We start from the raw sequence: 23,853 nt of genomic DNA on the forward strand, positions 1-23,853 counted from the left end.
AGAGATTTTTCACTCTGCAGCAGAATGTGCACTGATATGAAACTTCCTGGCAGATTAAAACTGTGTGCAGGACTGAGACTCGAACTCGGGAACTTTACCTTTCGCGGGCAAGTGCTCTACCATCTGAGCTACCCAAGCACAACTCACGAACCATCCTCACAGCTTTAATTCTGCCAGTACCTCGTTCCACATTGCCCTTGATTTCAGAATGACATTCCACGATCTGCTTGATATGGGGACCAAATAATTTTTGTGGCATCCACAGGTAGCACTGCATACTCCTGCAGAAACATTGGTGCTGCACAGGCCTCTGAAACTTGGCTGAGGGAATAAGTTCTGGTAGGAAGGGAATTATTGGATTGCACATCTCAGGTGACACCCCCTCCTCCCTGGCAAAGCAAATAAAGCTGATAAGGCTAGCCTTGCATATTGTTGTTGTGGTCTTCAGTCCTGAGACTGGTTTGATGCAGCTCTCCATGCTACTCTATCCTGTGCAAGCTTCTTCATCTCCTAGTACTGCAACCTACATCCTTCTGAATCTGCTTAGTGTATTCATCTCTTAGTCTCCCTCTATGATTTTTACCCTCCATGCTGCCCTCCAATGCTAAATTTGTGATCCCTTGATGCCTCCGAACATGTCCTACCAACCGGTCCCTTCTTCTAGTCAAGTTGTGCCACAAACTCCTCTTCTCCCCAATTCTATTCAATACATCTTCATTAGTTATGTGGTCTACCCAACTAATCTTCAGCATTCTTCTGTAGCACCACATTTCGAAAGCTGCTATTCTCTTCTTGTCCTAACTATTTATCGTCCATGTTTCACTTCCAAAAAAAAAATGGTTCAAATGGCTCTGAGCACTATGGGACTCAACTGCTGTGGTCATAAGTCCCCTAGAACTTAGAACTACTTAAACCTAACTAACCTAAGGACATCACACACATCCATGCCCGAGGCAGGATTCGAACCTGCGACCGTAGCAGTCGTACGGTTCCGGACTGCGCGCCTAGAACCGCGAGACCACCGCGGCCGGCTTCACTTCCATAAATGGCTACACTTCATACAACTACTTTCAGAAACGACTTCCTGACGCTTAAATCTATACTCAATGTTAACAAATTTCTCTTCTTCAGAAACGCTTTCCTTGCCATTGCCAGTCTACATTTTATATCCTCTCTACTTCGACCATCATCAGTTATTTTGCTCCATGAACAGCAAAACTCCTTTAGTACTTTAAGTGTCTCATTTGCTAATCTAATTCCCTCAGCATCACCCGACTTAATTCGACTACATTCCATTATCCTCGTTTTGCTTTTGTTGATATTCATCTTATATCCTCCTTTCAAGACACTACCCATACCTTTCAACTGCTCTTCCAGGTTCTTTGCTGTCTCTGACAGAATTGCAATGTCATCAGCGAACCTCAAAGTTTTTATTTCTTCTCCCTGGATTTTAATACCTACTCTGAATTTTTCTTTTGTTTCCTTTACTGCTTGCTCAATATACAGATTGAATAACATCTGGGACAGGCTACAACCCTGTCTCACTCCCTTCCCAACCACTGCTTCCCTTTCATGCCCCTCCACTCTTATAACTGCCATCTGGTTTCTGTACAAATTGTAAATAGCCTTTCGCTCCCTGTATTTCACCCCTGCCACCTTCAGAATTTGAAAGAGAGTATTCCAGTCAACATTGTCAAAAGCTTTCTCTAAGTCTACAAATGCTAGAGATGTAGGTTTGCCTTTCCTTAATCTATTTTCTAAGATAAGTCGTAGAGTCAGTATTGCCTCACGTGTTCCAACATTTCTGTGGAATCCGAATTGATCTTCGCTGACGTCGGCTTCTACCAGTTTTACCATTCGTCTGTAAAGAATTCGCGTTAGTATTTTGCAGCTGTGACTTATTAAACAGATAGTTCGGTAATTTTCACATCTGTCAACACCTGCTTTCTTTGGAATTGGAATTATTATATTCTTCTTGAAGTCTGAGGGTATTTCGCCTGTCTCATACATCTTGCTCACCAGATGGTACAGTTTTGTCAGGACTGGCTCTCCCAAGGCCGTCAGTAGTTCTAATGGAATGTTGTCTACTCCCGGGGCCTTGTATCGACTTAGCTCTTTCAGTGCTCTGTCAAACTCTTCACGCAGTATCGTATCTCCCATTTCATCTTCATCTACATCCTCTTCCATTTCCATAATATTGTCCTCAAGTACATCGCCCTTGTATAGACCCTCTATATACTCCTTCCACCTTTCTGCTTTCCCTTCTTTGCTTAGAACTGGGTTTCCATCTGAGCTCTTGATATTCATACAAATGGTTCTCTTTTCTCCAAAGGTCTCTTTAATTTTCCTGTAGGCAGTATCTATCTTACCCCTAGTGAGACAAGCCTCTACATCCTTACATTTGTCCTCTAGCCATCCCTGCTTAGCCATTTTGCACTTCCTGTCAATCTCATTTTTGAGACGTTTGTATTCCTTTTTGCCTGTTTCATTTACTGCATTTTTATATTTTCTCCTTTCATCAATTAAATTCAATATTTCTTCTGTTACCCAAGGATTCCTACTAGCCCTGGTCTTTTTACCTACTTGATCCTCTGCTACCTTCATTATTTCATCTCTCAAAGCTACCCATTCTTCTTCCACTGTATTTCTTTCCCCCACCCCTGTCAATTGTTCCCTTATGCTCTCCCTGAAACCCTGTACAACCTCAGTTTCTTTCAGTTTATCGAGGTCCCATCTCCTTAAATTCCCACCTTTTTGCAGTTTCTTCAGTTTTAATCTACAGTTCATAACCAATAGATTGTGGTCAGAGTCCACATCTGCCCCTGGAAATGTCTTATAATTTAAAACCTGGTTCCTAAATCCCTTTCTTACCATTATATAATCTATCTGATATCTTCTAGTATCTCCAGGGTTCTTCCATGTATACAACCTTCTTTCATGACTCTTGAACCAAGTGTTAGCTATGATTAAGTTATGCTCTGCGCAAAATTCTACCAGACGGCTTCCTCTTTCATTTCTTAGCTCCAATCCATATTCACCTACTATGTTTCCTTCTCTCCCTTTTCCTACTTTCAAATTCCAGTCACCCATGACTATTAAATTTTCGTCTCCCTTCACTACCTGAATAATTTTTTTTATCTTATCATACATTTCATCAATTTTTTCGTCATCTGCAGAGCTAGTTGGCATATAAACTTGTACTACTGTAGTAGGCGTGGGCTTCGTGTCTATCTTGGCCACAATAATGCGTTCACTATGCTGTTTGTAGTAGATTACCCATATTCCTATTTTTTTATTCATTATTAAACCTACTCCTGCATTATCCCTATTTGATTTTGTATTTATAACCCTGTACTCACCTGACCAAAAGTCTTGTTCCTCCTGCCACCGAACTTCACTAATTCCCACTATATCTAACTTTAACCTATCGATTTCCCTTTTTAAATTTTCTAACCCACCTGGCCGATTAAGGGATCTGACATTCCATGCTCCAATGTGTAGAACGCCAGTTTTCTTTCTCCTGAGAACAACGTCCTCTTGAGTAGTCCCCGCCCAGAGATCTGAATGGAGAACTATTTTACCTCCGGAATATTTTACCCAAGAGGACGCCATCATCATTTAATCACACAGTAAATCTGCATGCCCTCGGGAAAAATTATGGCTGTAGTTTCCCCTTGCTTTCAGCCGTTCGCAGTACCAGCAGAGCAAGGCCGTTTTGGTTAGTGTTACAAGGCCAGATCAGTCAATCATACAGACTGTTGCCCCTGCAACTACTGAAAAGGCTGCTGCCCCTCTTCAGGAACACACTTTTGTCTGGCCTCTCAACAGATACACCTCCGTTGTGGTTGCACGTACGGTACAGCCATCTGTATCGCTGAGGCATGCAAGCCTCCCCACCAACAGCAAGGTCCATGGTTCATGGGGGGTTGCCGTGCATCTTAAAGCAAAATCTCAATGTGATCCAATGGCTGTGAGCCATCCTTTATCCTTTCTGTTTCTCCACTTGATTGAAAATGAAAAGGTGCAAAAGTAAGTTGTGTAATCCCATTTCAGGGGCAAAAATTTCTGATTTCCTTGTTGTGTTTTTTTTTTTTTGCCAGTAACTATTATTAGACAAGGCTTCCCATAATTGGGGAAAATATTAACTGTGCTTGGAGGACATCATCATTGATGTTGATATAACATATGTAAGCATGCTAGCCAAAAAACTAGTCACCTCCATGAGATGTCACCAAGTAACACTACCTCTGCTCACTTCAATACAGTGAGGGATAAAGTCCACAAGTATCTTCAGATGTGCAACATCCACCTTAAGCCACTCATTGATGATTTGATCCTGTAGAACCACCAAATTGCAGGGATGTTGTTTGTTATGTTTCACTTGCTGTTCCAAATAGTCCCAGACATTTCTGTGGCATTAAGATTGGGTGATTTAGTGGTCTGGTTGATGCAGAACAGGGTGGTTGAATGTTTGTCAAACCAAGAATGTATGCATGCAGATCTGTGAACACAGATGTTATCATGTTGGTAGATGTGACTGTCCACTGTGTACTCACCATGAAGATAAGCAACAATTGGTCAACAATTATGTTAAAATGAATATCCCCCTTCATGCTCGTGGTGACCTGAGTGAGTGGTCTCAAGTCATTGTACAACAAACACGTACACTGTGGATTAAACACCCCCTTGTGCTGTTGGTGCACTCAACACCTTGCATCATTTGGTTAGGATCTTTTTATGACCATTATTCTTAAGCCATATGTTGTGGTTGTGAGTGGTACACCATTCACTGTAGACAAGTTGAATGTTCCATGTTGGTACACCCAATACCAATCGCCATACCTTTTGCCAATGCTCTGAATTTAATTCCAAACCTCTTCGCAGTGTCTGATGCAGTGAGAGCATGTAATATGGTTGATAATGATCCACCTGTCAGATGTGGCTGTTAAGTTCAGTGGCCATCTTGGTGCTATTTGAAATGACTGGGCTATGTGCCAGAATAGGGTTTGACCATCTCCCTTCTTTCATCATCATACAACACAAATATGAGACCACATTGTATACTTATCCAACCTATCCCTGAGGGATGTATCTTTCTTTCTGTCTTTCTGTGACAACCAAGTGGAGTAATGGTTGTTAAAATAGTTTTCTCTAGTGAATTCCATTGGAAATATACCACTGATGGTAAGAACATCTCGGTTTTACATTCGGAAAGAAAAATGCTGGCTCATTGTTTCCATTCTCAAATATCAGATTTCATGGGTAAGAATTTGATGGTTCAAAGTGAGATTAAACATAAAAATGATCTACCTACATGGTGCTGTGGCTTTGTGGCCTCACAAGTTTTCTTGACATTATTGATTAACAGTGACCTTCCAGGTGTTCAGCACAATATTTCAATGACCAACCCACCCATATCCTTCAGGTGCTGTTAGTTTTGTTATTATGTGGACTTTCTGCCTGGACTCCAACCAGACCAGGCAGCAAGTACTCATAATAGCAACACTTGCAACATCTGAAGAAGATGGCTGTGCAAGAAATGGAAACCAGCTGAATGCCTGGAAGCTCGCTGTTAATTTGCTGTGACTTTGTTCCTTGCATTTCATCAAAGCATTTGCAATGTAATTTCCAAGATAATATTTTTTAACTTGTTATTGTAAATGTCATCAGATAGATGAAGTCCAGACTTTGGTTCGAAATATCACTGCATTTGTTTCCCACAGATGTATGTGTTAAATGATATTTTCACAGCTTTTAATTAACTATTTTTGTAAATCATGCTGAAGAATCCTATTGTCATATTTAACTCTCATTTGGAAAATGCCAGGAAATCTGTCTTCAGAATGTTTATGCTCTGGGCATGTAAAACTAGCACTACATAATGAGTACAAGTCTGTCTGAATTTCATTTCTTCCTGAGGATAGCTACTAGAATTTCTGGGCCTACATTTGTACTCATTGTTATAACCTTTAATCACCAATAATTGCGTGGATATTCAAACACACTCACTTAGAAACAATAACTGGTTACATGATAACAACTCAGTGTCTTTTATTCGACTGCCATGCCGTGACATGCGGCCGGTGCTGTTCGTAGCTAGGTGGCGCTCCCACGCTCAGCCGAGTTGCGGAGCGCCTCTATCGCCGTTTGCGCGTACTGTCATGGCGGCACTGTTAAATGTCGTGGCACTGTCACAACACTTTTTCCCCCTTGAAAAAAAAAACACTCACTTCCTTGGAGACATGGACAGTGCGGAGACATCCATGGCCTCTTGTGAGGCCCCGAGAAGATCCCGCGGAGAGACACGAGACTATGGTCGAAAATGTCCAGGACGGGAGCTCGTGCGTGGAACGTGCCTCCTGGACGAGATGATGGGTGAAAACTCTGGAGCAGCATCCGTAGGTGTCATGGACCTGGGGGTGTGCTCCAGTGAGATGGGTCCCGGAGAAGGCGGCGTCGCGACTGGGGCTGGTTCCGGCGTACTCGGAAGCGGTAGCGATGTCAGCTGCATCAACACATACGGTAGAGCGGCAGCAGTGACAGGACTGGCTTCTCGGGCTGGTGGAGGCGAAGGAAGGGGCGGTGGCACCGGCGTGGCCACCACTCGTTGGGCGCATCTGGTCGTAATGGCGAACAACCATGCCGTCGTCCGTACGTATTTCACAAAGCCGGCGGCCGCGAAGAGCCTGGACCACCCGTGGAATCCATTTAGGGCGAGATCCACACCCTCGTGCCCACACGTCGGTGCCCACCGAGTATTTTCCCGCACTAGGGGACACAGCACAAGGCCTGACAGGGTGAAGCAGGTGCAGTAGAGTGCGCGGTTGGCAGCCATGCAAGAGTTCAGCAGGGCTGCGATCACCCAGAGGCGTGAAGCGATAAGAACTCAGAAATTGCAGCAGAGCGTCATCTGTGGAAAAATCACTAAGGAATTTTTTCATCTGGCTTTTGAAAGTGTGGACAAGGCGCTCGACCTCCCCATTCAATTGTGGATGGAAGGGCGGTGCTGTAACATGAGGAATCCCTTGTCCAGTACAAAAATCACGGAAGGCCTGCGAAGAGAACTGAGGGCCATTTTCCATGACGATCGTGGATGGAAGACCTTCTAGCACAAAGATTTTGGACAAAGCCAGCACCGTTGCCGCAGTGGTGGGCAATGGACATCGAACAACAAACGGAAACTTCGAGAAGGCGTCAATCAACAGTAGCCAATAAGTACCGAGGAAGGGGCCGGCAAAGTCAGCGTGCACCCGTTCCCATGGCTGCGCCGGATCAGGCCACGGAGAGGGCATTGTATGAGGTGCAGCCAGTTGTTGAGCACACTGACCACACGCAGCAACCATGTGGGCGATGTCCGAATCAATACCGGGCCAATAAACGTGCCTGCGGGCCAGGGACTTAGTCCGAGAAATACCCCAATGGCCTTCATGCAACAGTTTGAGAACATCTTTGCGAAGAGAGGCAGGCACCATGACCCGTGGAGATGCGCCATCCGTGGCCAGAAGAACAACATCACGAACAGACAGACGAAGGCGCAAGGCATGGTAGTTGCGAAGGGGATCCGATGCCCGGCCCTTTGTCCTGTCCAGCCAACCCCGTTGAACAAAACCGATCACCTGATGCAGGACCGGGTCCCACGCAGTAGCCGACGCAACCTGCAAACCTGTAAGTGGAAAACCCTCGACCGCACGACGTTCTTCTTCATCAATGTGGAAACAGAGTAGTTCATCACGATCGAAAACCGGGTCGGGGTCCATTGGCAATCGCGACAATGCGTCAGCGTTGGCGTGCTGGGCTGTGGGGCGATAGTGAATCTCATAGTGAAAACGAGACAAGTATAAGGCCCAACGTTGCAGGCGGTGAGCTGCCTTATCCGGAAGCAACGCTGATGGGCTGAACAGAGAGACCAGCGGCTTGTGGTCGGTGATGAGGTGAAACTTAGAACCATACAAAAAAACGCTGAACTTTTTTAGAGCATAAATGATAGCAGCGCCTCCTTTTCGATTTGAGAGTAACGCCGTTGCGCATCATTGAGGGTCTTGGAAGCATAGGCGATGGGTCGTTCCGACCCATCCTCATACCGATGGGCGAGAACAGCCCCTAGGCCATACTGTGACACATCAGTCGCCAGAATCAAGTGCTGACCCGGACGGAATGTGGCAAGACAAGGCACCGACTGCAAATGAGCCTTCAGGTGGACAAAAGCCTGCTCACACTCGTTGGACCAACAGAAAGGGACGTTTTTGCATAACAGCTGATGCAGAGGATGAGCTACCGCCACCGCGGATGGAATGAATTTGTGATAATAAGCAATCTTGCCTAGAAACGCCTGAAGTTCTTTGACCGTAGACGGCCGGGGTAGAGCATTAATGGCCGCAACGTGCTGACGTAGAGGACGTATACCCTCACGGGACAAGTGGAAATCAAGATACTCAATGGAGGGTTGGAAGAACTGTGACTTGTCCAGATTGCACCTCAACCCAGCCGAATGCAAAACCCGAAACAGTGAACGCAAATTGCGAAGGTGCTCCTCAGTGGAGGCCCCCGTGACAACAATGTCATCCAGATAGTTTATGCAGCCAGGAACGGAAGCCTTGAGATGTTCCAAAAACCGCTGAAAAATGGCCGGCGTGCTAGCGACGCCAAATGGTAACTGCTGGTACTGATACAACCCACAAGGAGTGTTTATGACGAGAAATTCGTTGGAAGAAGCATCCAACGGCAACTGATGGTATGCCTCCGATAAGTCAAATTTGGAAAAGAACTGGCCCCCAGCGAGCTTGGTAAATAACTCCTCAGGACGGTGAAGAGGATAAGTGTCAATGAGGCTCTGAGCGTTGACAGTGGCTTTAAAATCACCACACAATTGCAGACTCCCATTTGGTTTAGAAACCATCACGATTGGCGATGCCCATTCGCTGGAGGTAACAGGAAGGAGAATCCCGGAAGCTGTTAAGCTGTCTATCTCAGCCTTGACAGGTGCACGCAATGCCACCGGAATAGGGCATGCCCAGAAAAACTTAAGGCGAGCTGTAGGTTTAAGAGTAATGTGGGCTTCAAAATCCTTGGCACGACCCAGACCAGCAGAGAACACGGACGAAAATTCAGAACACAATCCATCCAGCTGTTGATACGGAATATCCTCAGATATGAGGTGCACATCATCATCAATGGAGAGCCCACTCAACTGGAAAGCATCATAACCGAACAGGTTTTCAATGCCCGCATGATCCACCACATAAAACGTGAGGGGCCTAACAACAGACTTGTAGGCAGTGGAAGCATCAAACTGGCCAATGATAGGAATTTTCTGTTTATTATAAGTTCTCAGATTTCGTGTAACTGGAGACAAGGGAGGGGAGCCCAACTCCAAATACGTGCGAGAATTAATGAGAGTTACTGCATAGCCAGTGTCCACTTGCATGCGAATGTCTTTATCCAGAACACGAACAGTAACAAACAACTTATTCATTTGAGAAAGCACACAGTTAACATCCATGTCCGATGCCTCGTTCTCGTCAACAGGAACTTTAGGGGACTGACAGACAGAAGAAATGTGGCCTTTTTTCCTACATGAATTACACGTGGCCCAACGTTTTGGACACGTGGCCCTGTCATGCTGTACGAAACAACGTGGACAAGAAGGAAGTGCGGAACAAACCTGCTTCTGTGGTTGCTGTTTTCGGTGCGAGCGTTGCGACCCAATGCGACAATGTTTACGTGAGTGAACCGCCGCCACATCTTCGTTCTCCTGTGAAACAGGCAAATTGTCCGTGTCGAAAGTTGACTGTACAGCGCCTACATCACACCACGCGTCTATTTGCGCACCAGCAGCGTGAGACACTTCAAAGGATTGAGCAATGCTTAGAACTTCCGACAACGATGGGTTTGGCAGTTGTAGGGCACGTTGCCGAACTTCTTTATCAGGAGCAAGCCGTAGAATAGCATTCCTAACCATTGAATCAGCATAAGACTCATGATGAGTGTCTGTGAGAAACTGACATTTCTTACTCAGACCGTGTAGTTCCGCCGCCCAAGCCTGGTAAGATTGATGGGGCTGTTTACGACACCGGTAGAACGCCACGTGGGCGGCAACAACGTGGGTGTTTTTTTGGTAATAGTTAGACAATAAGTCACACATTTCTTGGAAGGACAGAGAGGCAGGTTCCCGCAGAGGGGCTAACTGAGATAGCAGCTGATAGATCCGTGGGGAAATCCAAGATAGAAATAATGACTTACACATAGGAGCGTCGACAACACCGAAAGCCAAGAAGTGTTGCTGCAAACACTTCTCATAATCCTCCCAGTCTTCAGCAGCCTCATCGTAAGGAGGGAATGGAGGCGGAGAAGAGGAAGACAGACGATGAGTAAGCGACGACGACAACGCCTGAATAGCAGCCGTCAGCTGTGTTTGTTGTTCAATGAGCGCTTGCATAAGCTGTTCCATGTCTGCCCCGTCATGAACACACAAATCCACAACGCAGTGAAAATATCCGACTTCGTCGCCAAAAAGTGTTATAACCTTTAATCACCAATAATTGCGTGGATATTCAAACACACTCACTTAGAAACAATAGCTGGTTACATGATAACAACTCAGTATCTCTTATTCGACTGTCATGCCGTGACATGCGGCCGGCGCCGTTCGTAGCTAGGTGGCGCTCCCGCGCTCAGCCGAGTTGCGGAGCGCCTCTATCGCCGTTTGCGCGTACTGTCGTGGCGGCATTGTTAAATGTCGTGGCACTGTCACAACACTTATGTACAGCTCATTACATACGGTTAAGTATTTTTTACATTGTATTCATGAAAGAAATTTTTGGCTTTGTCTCATGAACTTTGTTATTATTGTATGGCCTAGGTTTTGGCTTATGAACCCATTTTCTAGTACATAAGTGAGCCAAACGATGAGAACCAGTCAAAATAAACATGTCAACATTTTTAAATCTATTGATTTTTGACATAAACTGAAAAATTTATCTCTGTTGACATTCATTAGGACAGCACTCACAAAATCCTCCAGTACAGCATTTACAGCAACTATGACTAGATATACATCGGAGTAGAGCTGTGCATAAGTATGGAAGTTTCTGTTATGTGAATGGACATATGAAAGTTTTTTCCTTCTATGCAAGACTTGCACTATCGTCTGAAAGGGGTGACTAACTGTACTGAGTTTGTTCATTCAATAATAAACGTGGGGACACAAATATCTGTTTCTTAATTCCTAAAATTTCTAACTGAGCTTTGCACCCTTTCCTTCTATATGTAAGACTTCTACGTCTATTATGTATGTGGTTTTCATTTATGCAATGTTCAGCAAAGGCTGGATCTGACTTCTTTAATATCTAAATTCTATGGTGTTCTCAGAGCCTAGTGCAAATTTACATACCAGTCCATCCGATATAGCAATTATTATGCTTTAAGTGGATGATCTTTTTTAAACCCCACTTTTCATAATGTCTGATTGTTTATCTTTTGAATTAAAGAGATATCTACCTACTATCTGCAGACATAGAGAAGCACAGACAAACCCTTTCTTTTCAAAAGCTGCTTATCCTACCTGAAGCTTTGCCTGTAAAAGGTACACTGCAGCATTTCCTCTTTGGTCTATATCTCTCGTTCACTGGGTACAGTAGGAACCTGGCATGCTTTTTCACTTTTTTATTGCGAATTTTGTCAATAATGTTAGAATCAGATTCATTATTTGTGGCTATTGTTTTTACTGTTGAGTTCCTAGTCATAGTCTTATTGGGACATGGATATAGAAAGAAGAAGGTGGATCATATGGTGTAACGCTGCAAGTTTGTAGGCTGTAGGATGCTGAGAGGAAGCTGATATGTATGTGTTAGTAGAGGAGTCTTTTCAATAAATTTTAAATTTATGGTTGCTATTTCCTATTTGTAAGCTGATATCTACTAAATTAATGCTGTACCCTCTAACTCCGTACTGACCTTTATACTGCTATGCCATTCAGTCATATTTGCCATGAACTTTTGGAGTTTTCTACTGGAGCCGAACCTTTTGGGTATATTGGACATATAACATTAACAGGGTTATAAGTTCTCATTTCAAATTTTTAATTAATGGTTACATCCTTTTCAGGGATCTGAAGTTAGACAACATCCTTCTTGACCATGAAGGTCATTGCAAGCTTGCTGATTTTGGAATGTGCAAAGAAAATATTAAAGATGGTGCAACCACAACAACATTTTGTGGGACACCAGATTATATAGCTCCAGAGGTAAGGTACAACTTGTTAAAAAAAAAACTCTGTACATTATATGTTTCCTAAATGAACAAACAAAACACAGGAGAGATGATACTAATATCTGTTGGTAGCTCACTTGTGTAATTATTATTCCATGTAATGAAACATTTTAATTTAGACTAATTTTAAACTATATTTGTGTTATTTTTATTTATACTCTTTGATTGTTGGAAAGCAGATGTTCCTTGGACATATCCATAATGCAGGGTGTATCAAAAAGTATCATTCAATTTTTGAAAAAAATCATAACTATTATGTTATTTGAGATATGTGCATGAACAAGGTACTGTAGGAAAGAGAAAATTCTCGAGTTTTACATGGTTCCTGCTAGGTAGCAGCATTGTTCCTACATTTTGTGGAGTGCGGGTCAGTAATAACTATTCAGTGTGACTTTTGTAGTAGGTATGGTGTGGCTCCTCCTACAGCACAGAGCATTAGATGACTGCATGAACAATTCCGAGAAACAGGTTGTTTGTGTAAAGGCAAATCACTGAGCTGTCCCCAAGTGTCTGACACAAATGTCAAATGCATTCACCATAGTTTCACAAGGAGTCTGCAAAAATCTGTTCGCCATACAGCTCGACAGCTCAACATGCCCCCGATGTCCATCTGGCATGTGTTGCATCGACGTTTACTCATGAGACCATACCAAATTCAGCTACTGCAAGCTCTTCATGAAGGTGATTTTTAAATCAAAGGATTACTGAATGATGGATCGGTCACACTGGACCAAATTATTCAGCCTTACATTACTGGCCTCCAAGGTCACCAGACGTGACTGTATGCGATTATTTCTTGTATGGGCTTGTAAAAGACTCTGTTTATGGCCTACGTTACCAACAACAATGAATGAACTGATACATCGCATAATAGCAGCTGTGGAAGCTGTACTCAAGACATGCTTGCTGCAGTGTGGGGACAGTTTGAATACCGCATGACATATATCTTGCATCTCAAGGGGAGTATATTGAACACCTATGAAAAGGTGATAAAAAATACTTTGTGAGTCCAGAATGAGATTTTCACTCTGCACCGGAGTGTGCGCTGATATGAAACTTCCTGGCAGATTAAAACTGTGTGCCCGACCGAGACTCGAACTCGGGACCTATGCCTTTCGCGGGCAAGTGCTCTACCATCTGTGCTTCCGAAGCACGACTCACGCCCGGTACTCACAGCTTTACTACTGCCAGTATCTCGTCTCCTACCTTCCAGACTTTACAGAAGCTCTCCTGCGAACCTTGCAGAACTAGAACTCCTTTCTTTCAGGATTTCTGCTAGGTTCGCAGGAGAGCTTCTGTAAAGTTTGGAAGGTAGGAGACGAGATACTGGCAGAAGTAAAGCTGTGAGTACCGGGCGTGAGTCGTGCTTCGGTAGCTCAGATGGTAGAGCACTTGCCTGCGAAAGGCAAAGGTCCCGAGTTCGAGTCTTGGTCGGGCACACAGTTTTAATCTACTTTGTGAGTGTCGCGTTCATCAAAACACAAAATTCGTTGTATATGTTTATTAGTTTCAGAAATACTGATGTGCCAAATTGGATGATTCTTTTTGATACAACCTGTATATCTGAACTGCTGCTGTATTATTACAGAGCTGCTAAATAATTAAGAACTGTTCAGTTTATGCTATGAAATTATTAATAGTCATGATTGCATCCTTTCAAGTTTTGCTCTACAGATCTGTTTGAATTTAACAAATATTTGAAATAGCATTGCATTTCTATTGAAATAAGTACATAAATATAAAAGAAAGGATTCTCTGATCAAAACAGTTACACGACAACTCTGAGATTAACTAACAAAAAATTTAGTAGACACATAATATGCACAAAATGCACAAATTATGGATGTTTGAAATAAAACTAATGATACAAACGGAACATTAGTGAATATTTAAAAGTAGATCAGTGGAAAATATGAATGAGAAACTTAACTGTTTTCTGATTAGAAATTTTAAGAGTTCTTTTTTATTTTTTTCAACAAATGATAAATAAATATGAAGAGAAAACAAGTTTAACAATGTAGATGGACAATTTGAACACAATTCTTTTTATATATTTGACAGATTCTGCAAGAACTTGATTATGGACCCAGTGTGGACTGGTGGGCTCTTGGTGTTTTGATGTATGAAATGATGGCGGGGCAGCCACCATTTGAAGCAGATAATGAAGATGATCTTTTTGAGTCAATTCTGCATGATGACGTTTTATATCCCGTGTGGCTCAGCAAAGAAGCGGTTTCGATATTAAAGGGAGTACGTATTAGACATAAGACAAACACCAGTTATAAGTTTATCCTTATATTATTAAGATTATTCCCTTCTCCTTAGTTACAAACTGTTATTTTGCTTGTATTGCAATGTGTTGATTAGGATGCACTTTCATACAAAATTTGACCATTTTAGTATATCATGTATCCTTCTCATATATATTTTAGCAGATGGACAAGTTAATGTACTGGTATATTGACTGTGGTGGGGATTTTGCTTTACTTGATTATTTGACTTTATCTTGAGTTGAAGCAGCTGTAACATTCTTACCGAATGAGGTAGCCCAGTGGTTAGTACACTGGCCTCGCACTTGGGAGGATGACTGTTTAAATCCACGTCTGTCCATCCTGATTTAAGTTTTTCTTAATTTCCTTAAATCACTTGAGGTAAATGCTGGGCTGGTTCCTTAAAAAGGGCACAGTCACTTTCCTTCTCCATCCTTCCCCAATCTGAGCCTGTGCTCTCTCTCTAATGACCTTGTCGTCAATGGGATGTTAAACACTAATCTTCTCCTCCCTCCTACTATAAAATTCTTACTTCTTCAGTCTTATGAGTTCAGAGGCCAGGAGTCTATAATTTTTGAAGCAATTGTAACTGCTTCCTTCTTGAAATAGTAAAATTGCTTCATATAATCTAATTTTCAGTTAATCTTTGAAATAAAAAAGTCAAGTACAAGAAAAGGCCATTTACAATATAGATAAAGATCAGTTTTTCCCCACTTATCACACGAGTACTGTTAGACACTCTTTTTTTCAGTATCATATACTTTATTCAGTTAAAACTTCTTATTATTTGCACCAGACTACATTCACCTTCCAACAAGGACACACAGACTTGAGTGTAGATTCTTCTGTTGCAGTTTATATAGTGAAAGTGTTCAAGTTGTTACATATGTCAGTATACATGACCTGTCAAAATTTTAACTGCAGGACAGACAGGTATTAGAAAATCTCAAAGACTGTTGGCAGTGTGATAGAGATTCTGTGAGAAGAAAGGCAGTTGGAATTTGATATTAAGGTAGCCATGGTGATGATAAAGGAATAGAAAAAGCTTTGATCTCCTCTTTATTGCAATGATAGTTTGTATAAGAGTAGTTTATTCCATAGACAAATGGCTGAAATGGTTAAGTACTTAAAGACAGATTTAAAGCTGTACACAGTTAGAAATAATATGATGGATGTATTAAATCTTGTAATGCAGTTATGGAATTACGGTACATAGTTGGTATGTAATGAGAGGCGGTGAGGACACCAATGACACAAGAAACAGATATTCAAAAAATTACACCAATGCATCACTTTGAAATTAATTTAACATACCAGTACTTGTCTTGCATAACAACTTCTCATGTGGAGAAATAATGTGTTACACTTCTTAGAAGCAATTATTAATCATGTGTTTGATCAGACACAGCAGTATCAGTTTAGTTTCTTACATGTAAGCATCAATAAATGTTAAGAACCCCTCCCGGGCATGATTGCAATATGGGGGAGATGTGCCCCAGCACACTATGACCAAATTTAGGAATAATCCTAGCCCTTCTGTTGCTAGGTTGCAAGCACCACCTTGGCACCCTTAGCTGATGTTGAAGTTAGGTTGGCAAGCTAATCCAGCATTAGGATTCAAAACTTTATTGTGATATCAGTTTTGCTTCAGGAAACATGTTGTGTGCAATCTTCAGTTTGCAGATAAGATAGAAAGGGGGGAGGGGGGTGGGGGGCAGGGGGCAGGACAGACAGGGATGAGAAAAGCTAGAATAGCAACACTGAAACACATAATTTCTCATTCAAATTTAAAGGTAACAAAAATATGTAAAGAAAATCTATTTTCTGGGCTTTACTATTTACAAAATCCTTGACAGTGTCATCAATTTCAATTAAACTTACAGGAGTGCTCAGTTAAACATAAAACTCACAAGTGTTTAGAAACATGTCACTCAAATAAAACAGATTTGTTGTCCATGGTTGTAAGTATAATAAAATAAGTAGTATAGTAGCTCTGAGTACAAATTAATAACTGGGTTAGCGATCAATTATGCGCTCAGCCTCTGGCGTCCCCTGGAGCTGACATACAGATGCGGTGTGCCCCTTGCACAGCCATGTACGGCTGCCTCTGCCAAAATTTTCACTGTGATTATTAATAAGAGCTTAACTGTGAGCATAGTTGATAATGTAAGACTACTGACATCTTTTCAGAGACTGGAAATTTCTATGAAATTCAATTTGCCGCAGATTTATTATGTAGCAATATGTGTCTGATTGCTAGTTGGTATCAACAAAATAAAATGTTAATAAATAAAGAAAAAAATTGTGTTCATGAATTTTGATTCTTTCTCACTTCTACAAGTATTTGATACAATATCAAGTCAATACTGAAATCAGTAACTGATATTAAAGTTACAGTAATATGGCTACAAAGAAACTTAAAATAGAACTGTTATGTGTGAGCTCTTGAAGCAAAGCTTTCAAAAGCTTGTTGCGCTCTTTGTACACTAAGCTAAAGTGCAAGCTCGTCAGCTATCAGCAATTTTAATAAACTTCAGTCATTTAGACCACACTTCATTCTGTTGGGGTTGGGGAGGGGGGGGGGGGGGAAGAGCACTTCTGGCATTTTCATAAATGACTCTGTCCTTTTTGCAAATGAGTATCTTTTGAATAGAACTGGTAACTGTGATACAAATAAGCAAGTCTAAGGCCACAATGCACCTATATTATTCACATGGCGTTTCAACAGCTTTGCTAGTCATTTAAAACAGCGGTGGTGTCAAAATTCCTTTAAAAATAACCTTAAGTTGTTTTAGTAGGAGCATTGAACATTGCTTTTACTCAGTAAAATAATTCTTGAATTACAAAACAGAATTTTTAAATTCTAATTATGGCACATTTATACCATTTAAATCATGCTGTTTATAATTTATGTATACAATTTATTTTTGCAATTTGATTTCTCTTATATCCACTGCACTAATAAAGTGATTGTTAATATTATCTTTAGTCATTTCTAACTTTACTGGCTAGATCTGTAAGAAAGTAGAACTCATATTCTTAGAAATATTCATTGATTATTTTTTTCACATTTTACGATCCCTAATTTCCTTCAATGGATTACTGACTCAGTAATGGACGTCATGTGAAAGCTTGCTGGAGTGCCAGATGCTTGATCAATCTGAGCTCACAGATTTCAACTATTTCATGCTTGCTTTTGTAGTATTGACATTATATACTCAATGGAATATTCCATCCTGTGTGTTACAATATGCTAAACAGAAGAAAGTGCACAAATGGAGTTGGTTTTACTTATGTCACACACTCTGATATTGCATAAGTCAGTATCATGTGTGAGTAGAATGTTTCTTTGTAAGTGGACTTTAATTTGTTAACAACAGTTCATGACCAAGAATCCTGCCAAACGGTTGGGGTGTGTGGTTGCGCAAGGCACAGAAGCTGCTATTCGCGTTCATCCCTTTTTCCGTGACATGGACTGGGAAGCACTTGAAGCACGGAGAGTGAAGCCACCCTTTAAACCAAAGATAGTGAGTGATATTTTTTAAACTTTTGCATGTCATAATATAACATTCATACTCTTACATTTATCTTCATTTTAATTAACAAGCAAAATAATAAATGCATCTTAGGTATTTTGTTACACAATTCACTAATTATTGACAGAAGGAGCAAAGGAAGCTAGTTCATTGTTAGCAATGAAACATTTCCAGTTAGAATCCCATTTGTGTATGTGGTAAAATCCAAATGTTGCTTCTAGCACATCGCAGTAAAGTTCCAATCATATAAACAGATTGAAAAATCCAACAGAACAGCAGATGGGGCTACTGCAGAACACTAATTGGAAATAAACAGTGACCCACATCAGGAACAAATGGAGTACTTTGTCATTGTTGGTGGTTTTCCTGATGAAAGATTCAATTACAATGCCTATCTGATGTATTCACCAATCACCACATACTCAAATCATGTTACTGGCATATTCTATTCAAACAGAAGCAATAACACTAGTGAAAGCAGCTACTTGCACTTCTGTTTCTTGGCTAAGGCAAAAATTGATTCACACTACAGTACTGCTATTATCTTGGTACCAACACATACCAAACATAAGATGTTGCAAGAAGGTAGGAAATTATGGAGATTGGACTTGGATAAATTGAAGGAAACAGGGGTTGTTGTAAGTTTCAGAGGGAGTGTTAGATGACATTGGACTGAAACAGGGGAAAAGAATATCTCAGAAGAAGAGTGGGTATCTTTGAGAGACGAAATAGGGAAGGTAGCAGAAGATCACATAGCTAACAAGACAGAACCTAATAAAAATCCCTGGATAACACAAGAGTTAGTGAATTTAATTAATGAAAGGAGAAAATATAAAATACAGCAAATAAAGCAGGTGCAAGGGAATACAGCCATTTAAATAAAAAGAGGGACTGACACAAAGTGCAAAACAGCTAGCAGGAATGGCTAGGGGACAAATGCACAGCTAGGGAAATATATATGCTGCCTAAAAGAAAATTAAAGACATATTTGGAACAAGAGAAGCAGCTTTTTTAAGTATATGAAGAGCTACTAAGGAAAGAGAGGAAAGCTGAAATGTGGAAGGAGAATATAGAGGGTCTATATAAGGATAACAGACTTGAGGATTATAGAAAAAGAAGAAGGCAGAGGTGAGGAAGAAGTGGGAGATATAACGCTGTGAGAAGAATTTGGCAGAGCACTAAAAGAACTAAGGTGAAACCACATCCATGGAGTAGATGACATTTCCTCAGATTTATCGAGATCCTGGGGAGGGCAGCCATGAGAAATTATTCCACTTGATGTGTAAGATATGTGAATCAGGGGAAATATCTTCAGACTTCAGGAAGTCTGTAATAATTCCAGTTCCAAAGAAGGCAGGTGCTGACAGGTGTGAATACTATTGAATTATCAGTTTAATAAGTCATAGTTGCAAAATATTGACACAAATTATTCACAGAAGACTGGAAGAACTGGTAGAAGTTGACCTGAGAGAAGATCAGTTTAGGTTCCAGAGAAATGTAGAAACATGTGAGACAATACTAACGCTATGACTTATCCTAGTGAGGATGTATCCGACCCGGAACAACCGGGAGATCCGGGAAAAACCCGGGAATTTTTTCATCTGGGAGAAGACCCGGAAAAACCTGGGAATTTTTTAGAATTCCAGGAATTTTTCTTGTTTTAGTTTACTGTTAAATTTTTGTAATTTTGACTGGTAAGAACCGATACTCTAACAAAGGATATTACTGCATCCCGCTACTGCAGAATAACACTTCAACAATAAAACATAAACAAGAGAAAAAAACAAAAATAACTTAAATTGCAAAGGAAATGTGCCATATACAACAACGACACACATTGCTTATGCAAGCGTGTGCCAACAGCAAAATATGTCAAAGGCTTTAGGAAGACTATGCAATCCTCCATAAGAACAAATTGCCTCCGATGAGTGTGAAATCACAACTGTTTACATTAGATTCGTTTCATCAGGTACGAGCGGACTCATGCACATGCGCAGTTGAGTCGCGTGTGGGTAGTAGATTTTCCCGCTTCTGGCTATAAGAATGTGGCTGTTTGCTGTGCAAGCTACCGGGAAAAGGGGGGTGCCAAATTCATATTCTTGAGGGAAAAAAACTTGTTTCACAAAGCGCTTAGCATCCAGCACACGTTGGTCTATCGATTATTCATATGATTTTGAAACGCATCCCTGTTGGTTTGGGAACATTTTTGAAAATATTTTAAGTTGATTTCTGAATGAATCATAAGTTGATTTTTGAATGTGTGCATAGTGTACGTGATGTCTCTGTCAGGAGAAATAAACTCTAGAAATAAACTTTCTGCACACAAAAGGCAACAGGGCTATATGAGCTGAGCGAAGTAAAGCCGAACAGATGAATGCCAATCACTGTCTGATTATGTGGTTGATTGGGTTTGCGAATGATCAGCGTTGTTATAATTACTAGCAAAATCCATAGATTCAGACTACAAGAATGGAAATAAACAACTAACAGGAATAACAGGTGAGCAAGATTATGCATTATCTTCTCGGTGTATCCAAGAAAGTGAAATTTTGACAGAAATTTTTTGGCCAGATCACTGCTGGTACACTACTAAGGTCCAGTTGTACAGTCCCCAGTTAGCAGCTGCTTAAGTTCTATTGTGGAAGTAATGCGGAAAACTTGTTTTATGAACATGTAACAACGCCTAAACAGAGAATAATCGTGGGATAACTATACCTGTGATTCTGGCAGGGTTAGTGAAGTTAATCGACAAACAAATTTTGACAATGGCAGGAATAGCTACAGAATTGGTGATGACAAAATTGTTTGTTAGAACGAGGAAGGATAAGAAATGGGGACATCACACAAATTATGGAAGAACAAGATAATTCCAAATTTATATAAAAATTTCGTAATACTACTTTTCAATCTCATGCTTAAGAAACTGATGCGTATGAATGAAATGTGAAACTATTTTGTAACATAAAGCTTTTTGCTTTTAGTAGGCCTAATAGGCATTTGATATTGGTACTTCGTGAATTATATTCTGTTGTTTTATAAAAATGACCATTAGTGCCAAAACAGTCTCATTTACTTGGTGTGTGTTACAAAATTGGTGCAATATTAGAAAGGTATATTTTGTTTTATCTAGGAGAGAGTGACAAAATAGACATAATCAGATCAAGAAACCACACCAGTCTTGGGTATTATTTGTATTAACAGCTTTTTCAGTATTAGATAACGACATTTCGATTTTTCATGTAGCAAAATGTTTGACGAGGAGAGAGTGACAAAATAGACATAATCAGATCGAGAAACCACACCAGTCTTGGGTATTATTTGTATTAACAGCTTTTTCAGTATTAGATAACGACATTTCGATTTTTCATGTAGCAAAATGTTTGACGAACTTTTATGAGGTAATAGATTCTTTCGCAGAAACGAAAGCATGCCCTGTAAAGCTGTAGCAAGATTAGAGAGGAAAAAAAAATGCTAGGAGCTAAGGATTGAAGAAATGTGTACTTTCTTGCTTGTCTCTTGTCTTTATTGGTTTTATGTATCTTATATTTAATTTTATGTCACACAAAACAGCAAGTTATTAGCTAATAGGCAATAAAGAGTGCAAATTTTCTGAAGAGTTCATGTTCTCCCGATTTCAAATAATCCCATTCACTATTAATTGTGAGGTTTTTTGGCAGGCTGTCAAACCGGCTGACTGGGAGCAGGAGAGGCACCACACATTTCAATTTCCACTGTCCTGAATATAGTTTGATGGTATCCATTACAAAATATACACGTTTCAATACCACAGAGTGAAATACAATGACGTGTGATACAAGAATGCTGTCTGGAGAGACGTGGCACTGCACTTTGGCACACTTAAGACCAAACAACATGCCTTACATTTCCTCGAACACATATGTTTTATGTTTCAGACTTTTCAAAAAGATGTGCGCTACAAGATAAACATATTTTTGAAAATTCGATTTTTTTTAGTATCTTAAATCACATAGCGTTTGACTCTCATTTAAAAATCAACTTCAATGATGAGCCGTTTAGAAGAATTTCAAACACTGAAGATCAGACATTTATGTCATTATTAAAAATTTTACTGGCACATTTGTGTGATATATCTTAAAGTGTAACACGCACAAAAAAGAACAACATTATATGCAAAAGTTTAGCTTCTTGTGCAGTTTATTAACCTTAGAGACCAATACTACATGTAAAGCTTTGCTTTTCTTGTAGCAACACTGTGTATATTAATTTAAACTATTAACTTTCCCTGTTTGTGTGTTCGTGCTACTTAACAGTGATGTTGCTGTTGGCTGACTACATCATGTGTCCTATGTTCTGAATATCCGCTATCATCGACTGGCGAGATCACGTGACATGAGCTATGACTGGCTTACAAAAGCGCATCACAATCTTGATTTCAATGATTCGGAAAGTAACATGCGGTGTTTGGTGGAATTCCAATGTATACTTTCATAATACAAAAATACACAGCATATATGTTGCTGCACAACAAAGACATTTCCAAAATGTGTCTTTTTCCCTACGTTTCATTTTATAAAGTGCCAGGAGATTCAATGCCCGTGTATAAAACCATAATCATTCAAAGGATTGATAAGTTTTGCAGGGAAAATATACTGTCACTTAACATGGTAAAAGTGTGTTTTCACCTGGGAGAAAGTGTATTTTTAACTGGGAAATCCGGGAATTTTTTTTCCTGGTCAGCGTATACACCCTGCTAGTAGATAGGTTTAAGAATGACAAATCTAAGTTTATAGCATTTGTACTTTTAGAGAACACTGTTGACAATGTTGGCTGAACTACAATATTTGAAATTTTTAAATCAGAAAGGTTAAAATACAGGGAGCAAATGGTTATATACAACTTTTACAGAAACACAGTTACATGAGTCGAAGGACATGGAGGAGAGAGCCATAGTCAAGAAGGACTGAGACTGGGTTGTAGCCTGTCCCAAGTGATATTCAATGTGTACATTCAATATGCTTTGAAGAAAAACAAGGAGAAAATTGGAAAGGGTATTAAAGGTCAGGAAGAAGAAATAAAAACTTTGAGGTTTGGCAATGACATTACAGTCCTATCAGACAGCAAAGGACTTGAAAGAGCAGTTGAACAGAATGGACAGAGTCTTAAAAAGAGGTTATAAGATGAACACTGATAAAAGTAGAACAAGGGTAATGGAATGTAGTCACATTAAATCAGTTATTGCTAATGGCATTAGATTAGGAAATGAGACACTAAAAGTAGTGGATGAATTTTGATATTTTGGCAGCAAAATAACTTATGACAGCTGAAGCAGAGAGAATATAAAGTGCAGACTGTCAATAGCAAGAAAAGCATTCCTGAAAAAGAGATAGCCTTGTATCATAGTGAGACTTGGACAATAAGCATTTCAGACAAGGAAAGAATAAAGACTTTTGAAATGTGGTGCTATAGAAGAATGCTGAAGATTAGATGGATGATCCAATGACCAATGAGGAAGTACTGAACTGAATTGGGAAAGAAAGGAAACTTATGGCACAACTTGACTAAAAGAAGGGATCAATTCATAGGACACATCCTGAGTCATCAAAGAATTGCCAGTTTTGTAGTGGAAGGAAGTGAGCAGATTAAAAATTGTAGATGGAGACCAAAGAAGCAACTTCAAATGGATGTAGATTGTGATTAGTAGAGATGAAGACAGTTACACAGGATAGATTAGCATAGAGAGCTACACCAAATTAGTCTTCAGACTGAAGGCCACAACAACAACAAAATTTCCACAAGTA

General features: G+C 40.4%; 1 protein-coding gene across 2 annotated transcripts in view; it reads left to right on the forward strand.

The window, feature by feature from the left end:
* The window catches only part of LOC126257468 (calcium-independent protein kinase C), a 243,931-nt gene that overhangs the window by 190,490 nt on the left and 29,588 nt on the right, over window positions 1-23,853 (forward strand). For both annotated transcript variants that reach the window (XM_049955566.1, XM_049955567.1), the window contains exons 11-13: window positions 12,103-12,241; window positions 14,329-14,517; window positions 17,918-18,064. In XM_049955566.1, coding sequence (XP_049811523.1) covers window positions 12,103-12,241; window positions 14,329-14,517; window positions 17,918-18,064 — 475 coding nt within the window. The remainder of the gene's footprint in view (window positions 1-12,102; window positions 12,242-14,328; window positions 14,518-17,917; window positions 18,065-23,853) is intronic.

The sequence above is a fragment of the Schistocerca nitens genome, chromosome 1 (genome assembly GCF_023898315.1).
Source record: "Schistocerca nitens isolate TAMUIC-IGC-003100 chromosome 1, iqSchNite1.1, whole genome shotgun sequence".
NCBI lineage: Eukaryota > Metazoa > Arthropoda > Insecta > Orthoptera > Acrididae > Schistocerca > Schistocerca nitens.